Consider the following 9,186-nt stretch of genomic DNA (forward strand, 5'->3'; position numbering starts at 1 on the left):
GAACTTAAAGCCCGGAATTTTGTTTTAGAACCCTTTACTTAATTACTATCACAATCCCATATGAGTGGACACAATTATATAGAAACACTTTTTAGTCCGAGATTTTAGTTTACAACCCTCTACTTTTTTACAGTGGATCCCTCTCGAGGTACCCCACACCGGTTCCGTTAATGTTTCATTCCGTTTCGCAAAATACCATTAGCCTAATAAGATAATATTCTTTCCAATGCTTTCTTAAAAGCGAGGATCCCATTTAAACCCAGAATAACACTTTAAACCGTCTTTCCTGTTGGAGTAAGAAGAATTTCAATAAAACAAACGGTGTGAGTAAATAACAGCTTTTAATACGTCCATTCAACTCGGCATATCCACCGCAAATTCCATCCACAAATCGCAAGTCTTGGAAAAGTAAATGAATAATGTAAAGCAAAATAGATACGAGCTTTTTCATTATGGCACTAATTTGTTGAAAACAGGAAGTGAAGTGAATGAACAATGACTAATTCTAAGAATTAATATATATATTGTTCTTTTTTTTTTTTATCTGTTCGGTGTTATTTCCGTTGATTAATTGAAGAGTACATATAGCGGCAATTGATACCTCATTGAACGCTTGGCACTGCACTGAATATCAATTGTTAAAAATGGCACTGTCAAAGAAATATTATAATGAGAGGAAATGAACAATATCCTCATATCATCCCAATTAAAATAATATGTTTATATACTGTACCCTGTTTGCTAAGTGCGTCTATTTATAATATAAATTGACAATTAGATGCTAAAAAAAATCGAATTTCATTTTCCACTTCCCTATTTTAGAATAACAACTCTGTCTTTCAACAAAATCTGAAAACAATTTCAATTTCTATTGCTCCTCATAATACAAATCGTCAAACAATGAATGTAAAATGTGATTGGTACATGATCCAGTAGTCCGTGTTTGCCTTTCTCTGAATTTTGTATCCTTTATGTAAGATTTATGAGATTGATAACTTTTCGTTATTTTTAGTTGTTCATGATCCAAATAACTTGCATTTCTGCAAGTTTCATTCTTGACATTCTTAAGGCTGTCCGCACACTACACTCCTAGTGAAGGTACTATCCTGAAAACAACATTCAGGAAAGCATCCCCAGAATTCACCATTTTACTGTAGAATATCTAACTTATGAATGTAGAAATATTTGGGGGAAACCCCCATTGAATTGCAGGTATAAGTATAATTCAAATGTACCAATGCTCATTACAAATGATGTTTGCCCATATTTTGTACATGTATTCTTTATAGAAGGTATGAGATCAATCACTGTTCGTTATCTTCACCTTTATAAGAGTTATGAGATTGATCTTTGTTCGTTATCTTCACCTTTATAGGAGTTATGAGATTGATCACTGTTCGTTATCTTCACCTTTATAAGAGTTATGAGATTGATCACTGTTCATTATCTTCACCTTTATAGGAGTTATGAGATTGATCACTGTTCGTTATCTTCACCTTTATAGAAGGTATGAGATTGATCACTGGTCGTTATCTTCACCTTTTCATCTTCCTTTTCATGGTTGTACAAATCTACACATAAAATTTTCTCTGTGCGCATGACAAATCGCTCTTTTAATTTGACCGGGACACTTCATCTTGCGCTGTGTATATCTTCTCTTGCATTTATCAATGAATAATTATTGCAACATCAAAGTTACTCCTTTATTAAAACAGAGCAATGGTTTCAAATTCAGTAACGATTTCTCGCATCCACAACACATGTGATGTTTGTCAGCTCAGCCTCGTTTTCAAAACGAACTTAAAGACTCAAAAATAATACCATATGGTTTCTTCACGGATCACTGGATGTGAGAAGAGCTCATCTATGGTCATTGTTATTTACCTGGCCAAGAGATCAGGGTACTCTGTATATTATTGATGTACACAGGAAGGGTCTCAGGGTGGTCTGCAGTGTTTCTGTTGTCATAGTGTTTGTATAATGGTTGTATCCCTATGGGTAGATGACACAGAGTCTACACCCTCCCCCCCCCCCCTCTTTCTCTCTTTTACTCTCAGTCATTGGCTTAATGAATAATTTATTTTATAACTATAGAACTATCATAAATTGATAATATAAATTATTTCAATGAGTTGCAAGTTTTAGAAATTAATGGGCAAATTATTGTTTGACTTCTGATTGTTTAATTTATGATAAACGTATATGGAGGGGGAAATTACAATTATATTAAAATTGTATTGTTCAGGGGTCTTTTTAAAAACAATTGAATTACACGAAAATAGTAGTTGTGGACAGGTCAATGCTATCAAAACTCTAGAATACAGGGCTTCCTCAAGATCTAAAGAATGTCCGTAGGTACTGGCTGTTATGCTTATCAAAACACCTCTCTGGGGTGGTACTGACTAAAACCCGGTCTCGGTCCCGGTCTTCGGTCTCGGTCCCGTGACTAAAACCCGGTCTTCGGTCCCGGTCCCAGATTTTTTTATTCGATAAAAACAGAATACATCAGAATATTTTACCCAATTTCTCGTTAATTTAGATATGACATATCATGCCTGCATTCTGATAGTTGATTGATAATATTATTGTCGTCTTTCGTAAAATAATATGTGAAAACTCCGGGACCGGTTGGACCAAGAAGTAAAAACAGTGCTAAAAGCCGGTCCCGGTCTCGATGTTTTTTATTTTTCTAAATAGCCGCTTTAATCTAACTTTTTATGAGAAAAAGATAAGAGTGTTATATTCAATGACATTCCTTTGTATGCACATGTATGTTTCTGATTTATTGTATGTTTGTGTTTTATTCCAATTTTCCTTTTTAATGTCAAAATCGAACTCAACTACGTGATTTTTCTCTCCCAAATGAACGCGTTACATTACATTTTCATAAATAGATAAGGATGTAGAAGAGAAATAATATTTATGTACTTATCCTGGTGTATTTGTTTGTAATTTACTGTTGGATGTAGTATTTACAAAATTAAGTCTTTTTTATATTTCATTTAGGTCAAACACCTGACCACACGATTGATAAAATTTTCAAATTCAATGTTGGTGTATTCCGAACCGGGTCTCTGTATATGTACATGTATTCTCTCTCTCTCTCTCTCTCTCTCTCTCTCTCTCTCTCTCTCTCTCTCTCTCATTTACGAGTGTATCGTGAGAATCGCATTAATTTGTTAAATTATGATGTTATATTAGTTGTTTTAATCAGGGAAGAAAAGCCTCTATGTAAATATTAGAATAATACGTGCAAGATATGAGTCCAGAATGTACGATGTATGAAGTACTTTAAAAAATTATGTTCATTAGTGAAATGGAAAAAAACAAAACAAATATTGTCCTTAAATTTTATTATGATTATTGAAACACGATGAATAATTGTTGTTGATAGCGAAACAAAATTAATGTGCACTCTAGTCAACAACCCCTCCCCCGCCCCTTTCCAGAAAAATTCTGAATACAAAGCAGATTAGACTTTGATACCAGCAAAGGACTTCCAGATTCTGATTATATGACTTTAACCGGGATTTCAAAGGAAAATTTTGATGATGTTATATCCCATTGCCAGTCAATCCGATCAACAAAGAATCGTAGCTTAAGAACATGCATTGCCCTTTTGTTGGTGAAGTTAAGGACTGGCCTCTCAAATCAAATGTTGTCAACACTATTTAACATTGAAAAAAGTGGCGTAAGGAGAGCATTAAGAACAGCACGAAAGGAGTTGACAGAAACGTTTACACCAAATTATGTTGGTTTTGGTCATTTATCAAGACGAGATGTTATTGAGAACCACACAAGACCACTAGCTCAAGAGATATTTGGCAGTATCGTAGAGAAACCTGCAATCCTTGTGGTGGATGGAACATACATATACATACAGAAAAGCAGCAACTTCAAATTCCAACGCCGTTCCTTCAGTCAACACAAAAACCGTCCACTAGTGAAGCCTATGGTTATCGTGTCAACTACAGGATACATTGTGTCTGTTCTCGGGCCATATCTCGCTGACCTCAAGAACAATGATGCAAACATTTTGAAACATTCCATCAAAACCAATGTGGAGGATATTCAAGATTGGTTACAGCAAGATGATATCCTGGTAGTAGACCGTGGATTCAGGGATTCCATTGACTTTCTTGACAGTTTAGGAATCAAAGCCCATATGCCAGCCTTCCTCCCTAAAGGGCATAAACAACACACAGTGGATGAGGTACATTGTACTTTTCTGAATTTTAAAGTAATTGAATGTACAAAATACAGGGTTTATGACCACATTATAGATTAAAAGAAATAACCATGATGTTGCAGATTTATAATTTTTAAAGTCTTGTTTTCAGGCTAATTCAGCTCGATTGGTCACCAAAATCCGGTGGATAGTTGAATCTGTCAATGGTCGGTTAAAGCAGTGGAGGTACCTACAGAACGTTGTGCCAAATACACAGATCCCCTACATTGGAGAGTATGTTTGCCTGATTGTTGCACTCTGTAATAAGTACCGACGACCTCTTAACCAGGGAAATCAAGACAGTGACCAGATTTTGGGTGCCAAAATGAAGGTATTGATGTCAACAATCTGTGATATACACTTCTTTATTATATTTTCACAGATAAATCAAGTGTATAGAGTATGAGAATCTGCTTGTAAAAGATATGCATTTATAATTCCAATGCTATTTATTATAATTATTTTGAATGGACAAAAATAAAGCTGAACGAGAATTTACATATCAATAATTCCGAAAACGCGATGAATTCATACATGCCTGAAATCAAGTAACGTTGTGTGGGGAAACTATTCATTTCTTTAAAATTGTTAATGCAGTGAACGAATTGGAATTATAAGAATCAAACATTCTTTTTGAACAATTTATCGATGTGTAAACTCTGAACATTTTACGAACAAACTTAACATAAGAGTGCTTTGTACTTTTATTCAGTTTATGAGTAAAATGTCCAGAGTTTACACATCAGTGTTTAATCATATAATAGTTCATATTATTACCTTATATTATCAATTGTTAACTTTAACAAAATCAAAAAGCAATTATGCATCACAATTATTCTTTTACAATATTATTGTAGTATCTAGCATCACAGAGAAACATGCTCCAAGAAAGAGTGGAATCTGAGGCACTGCATAGAAGAATCAGCTCATGGAAGGCCTTAGATGCTGAAGACTGTGTAGTGGAATTTCCAAGGCTCTCTCCTGATGAACTCCGCAATTTGACAGTAGGTATATACCAACTGAAACTTGCTAGGAGTTACACTACAGAGCATCTCAGTGAAGATGGTGACTACAGCATCATGGTGAATTCTGAGATTCCTGATGTCCTGCGTGTTCGAATCCAGAGTCGCCACATCTCTTCCAAGCAGTACCTACTGTGGATTCAGTACTCCAGTGGAAGTGTGACAGGCTGGTACTGTCAGTGTCGGGCAGGTGCACGAGTTGTTGGGGCATGTGCGCATGTGGCCTCAGTACTGTGGTATCTAGGATATGGACGGCACACAGAATCCATCACAGGTGTGCAGAACTGGGCAAACTATCTGGAAGATGCTGCTGTGATTCCAGAACTGATGGATGAATCGGAAAGTGAGGACAGTGCCACAGAAGAGTAGTCTGCACATGTATAGTGGAAGGTGCTATTAAAGTATTTTTATGTAAGAAGTCTTAATGCATGTCATTGATGCCACAATTTGTTACAATATTTTTGCTTAAAAAGTTATTCAGTTTCCAGAAATCTGTGATTTTTTGTGTAAAAATGAGGAATTTAGGCATATCTATTGTTCTCAATTTTTTTTCAATACAGTACTGTGTAGTGGATTCTAACATATGCAGTTGGTTTTTTTTGTTATTTTGTGTTTGCTATAAAAGTTATTCACTGTTTCCAGAAATCTGTGATTTTTTTGGTGCAAAAATCGCTTGTTTTCCCCCAAAATGAGGAATTTAGGCTTATCTATTGTTCACAATTTCTCCCAATATAATACTGTGTAGTGGGTTCTAACATATGCAGTTGGTTTTTGTGTTATATTTTGTTTGCTATAAAAGTTGTTCACTGTTTCCAGAAATCTGTGATTTTTTTGTGCAAAAATCGCTTGTTTTCCCCCAAAATGAGGAATTTAGGCTTATCTATTGTTCACAGTTTTTCTCAATATAATACTGTGTAGTGGGTTCTAACATATGCAGTTGATTTTTGTGTTATTTTTTGTTTGCTATAAAAGTTATTCACTGTTTCCAGAAATCTGTGAATTTTTGAGCAAAAATTGTTAGTTTTCCCCCAAAATGAGGAATTTAGGCTTATTTATTGTTCACAATTTTTTTAAAATATAATGCTGTATAGTGAGTTCTACTAAATGCAGTTAATTTTTGTGTTATTTTTTGTTTGCTATAAAAGTTATTCAATGTTTCCAGAAATCTGTGATTTTTTTGTGTAAAAACCAGTCATTTTACCCCAAAATAAGGCATTTAGGCATATTTATTGTTCATAATTGTTTTCAGTGTAATCCTGTATAATGAATTCTAACATGTGGAAATGTTTGTTTTGTTATTTCTTGTTTGATATAAAAGTTATTTATTATTTCCAGAAATCTGTGATTTTTTGTTGTTTTTTCATTAATTTGCCCCAAAATTAAGAAAACATATCAAAATCAATATAAAAATGGCTGAAATTGATGACACTAATCGCAATTAATCAGAATAACAGTAAAATATAGTGTTTTAACATTGGGCAAATTTTGGCCCTTAATGCCCCTTGTCCTTTGATCTAAAAGTCTTTCAGAGCAGACGTGACCATCAATGAAACTATGTTATTTTGATAGGTTACAACCTTTTAAAGAACAATTTACAAAAAAGATATTTAGGGGCACATATATGCCATGGGGTCGAAGGTAACAAAAACCTATGAAAATCAACTATCCTGGGTTTCTTTGACAATCTAGTTCATATTCATACCCTCAGTTCTTGAAGGTAATGTAGCTCAGTAATCTAAACCGCTGGCATTCTTTTTGCCATGGTTTAGATCCACCTTGCGCCATACTTTGATTTATATTTTGTATATAAAAATGTGCATACTTTTCTGAACTAATCTAGTTGAAATGCATGTTCATTTTTCATATAAAAGGCATTTAAATGAAAGCAAATTGTAAAATTCCTGTACAAATACGCAATCAAGAGCAGGAGCTAGGAGACGTCTTTGTAGGACAATGATTATTTATTAAATATTCGACTCAAGTGCATGTGATATTTATTTTTTTTTTAAAAAACATGGCAAGTAAAAATCGCTGTATTTGCCGATCAAGAACTTCTTTGGGAAAGAGTTCTCTTGTTGCAAAAATACCGAAGAACAGTTATATTCCATTACTTAGAATAAATGTGTGTATTGGCGATTTTCTATAAATAGCCCCAAAAGCAGGAAAATCCCAACATGATATAAATAACTCAGACGAAACAGTCTAACAGCGTAAAACAACGAATTTCTAAGAGATATTCTTTTTCTTTAAATTATGACACGTTACTGTTGTAACAAAATTCACAGCTTTACACAAATAAAACCATCGACAATCTTACAGGTCTCTGGGAGGTTGAAATGGACACATGGCTGTCACTTGATTTGCATTAGAAATGACCGGAGTGACCGACGGCTATCGTCTGTGTATACTAAAATATCATGATATAGTAGTGTCAATTTGAGAGTCAACGTGCTTGAAATCCGATGTCCAAAATACATGGACACTCGGACAACTTTTGATACACCCCTTTCCTCTTCTTGTCTTAAAATAATTAATATACATGTATTATATAATGATGATTATTCGGTATCTTTACTTACTATTTCTTCCTGGTGTCCTAATGTTTCAATGATATCTTCATGAACATATTTTTGATTTCTAATTCATAAATGGTAAAGCTACATTTGTAGATGCTGGGTGAATCTGTGAGTTGAAATATCAAATGAGACTCGAGAGAGTAGCAATTCACCTTAACCTATAATTTACTTATAAGCATTTTATCCAGGTAGGTCACTCTGGTGTTTGGAATGATAATTGATACTAAGTTGGAATAATCTATTTCAAGTTCTATATCAGAGCGGGTTCTTCGTGGGACTTTACGACTCTATGACTGTTTTTCCGAGTTCCCAGTTAAAGCATCAGGTGTGTTATTCACTCAATATGCTAAGCGCGAAAGTTGATTAGTGTTATTAGTTATTACTTATTGAATACAACCTATCATTGGGTCAAATGCTGTCTGACGTGTTTCATACCGATTGATAGACCGTTCTTGGTACACTGATTTTGACTACGGATTACTCCGTTTAATTGATCGTGGTATAGGGCTCACGGCGGGTGTGACCGGTCGACAGGGGATGCTTAATCATCCTGGCACCTGATTCCACTTCTGGTATATCCAGGGGTGCCTGTTTGTCCAACTCTCTATTTTGTATTCCTTATTGGAGTTATGAGATTGATCACTGTTCGTCATCTTCACCATTCTACCTTCAAGAATAAGGTTGACCCTGCAAATGTTGATAATTATAAAGGAATAACAATCCAAAGCTGCTTTGAGAAATTATTTACCTGTATTTTAAACAATATATTTCTTGTTACCTAGGAATTTCTAGCATTCTTTGTGAGGAACAGACATAATTCAGAAAAGGTTATGGAACTGTTGACCATATCTTTTTAATCTAAAATGTCTAGTTGATTTTTATGTGGCCAGAGGACGAAAACTATCGTGCATTTATCGATTACAAAAATGCATTTGATTCAGTAAATAGTCTGTTACGCAGTAATGTAGATGGAAAATGTTCTCTATATTATGAAACCTATATAAAAACACCAAATCTTGTGTGAGAAGTGGTATGATATGTTTAGAATTTTTTATGCCTAATATTGGAGTAAAGCAAGGAGATGATTTGTCCCCATTACCTTTTTCACTATTTTTAATGACCTAGCTGATTTCATGTTAAAGACTTGTTGGTGTTTGTAGAATATCACATTTATTATTTGATAACGATGATATTGAAGTGTTCTTCAAACTATGTCCTTTGTTATATGCTGAAGATACTGTGATCCTTGTTGAATCTGCATCTGAATTACTAGTAGCCTTGAATGCCATGTACAGTGTACTTATACTGTGAAACTTGCAAGTTCAATGTAAATGCATTAAAACAAATGTTGTGATTTTCT

At 34.3% G+C, this 9,186-nt stretch overlaps 1 protein-coding gene across 1 annotated transcript; it reads left to right on the plus strand.

Annotated features, from left to right (window-relative positions):
• The first annotated feature begins 3,470 nt into the window (after positions 1 to 3,470).
• Positions 3,471 to 6,588, plus strand: LOC125661832 (uncharacterized). Its single transcript, XM_056139231.1, has 3 exons — positions 3,471 to 4,213; positions 4,341 to 4,559; positions 5,086 to 6,588. Exons 1-3 carry the CDS (start codon positions 3,515 to 3,517, stop codon positions 5,617 to 5,619), a joined length of 1,452 nt encoding a protein of 483 aa, XP_055995206.1. The 5' UTR covers positions 3,471 to 3,514; the 3' UTR covers positions 5,620 to 6,588.
• The last annotated feature ends 2,598 nt before the right edge of the window (positions 6,589 to 9,186 follow it).

This window comes from Ostrea edulis, chromosome 5 (genome assembly GCF_947568905.1).
Source record: "Ostrea edulis chromosome 5, xbOstEdul1.1, whole genome shotgun sequence".
Lineage (NCBI taxonomy): Eukaryota > Metazoa > Mollusca > Bivalvia > Ostreida > Ostreidae > Ostrea > Ostrea edulis.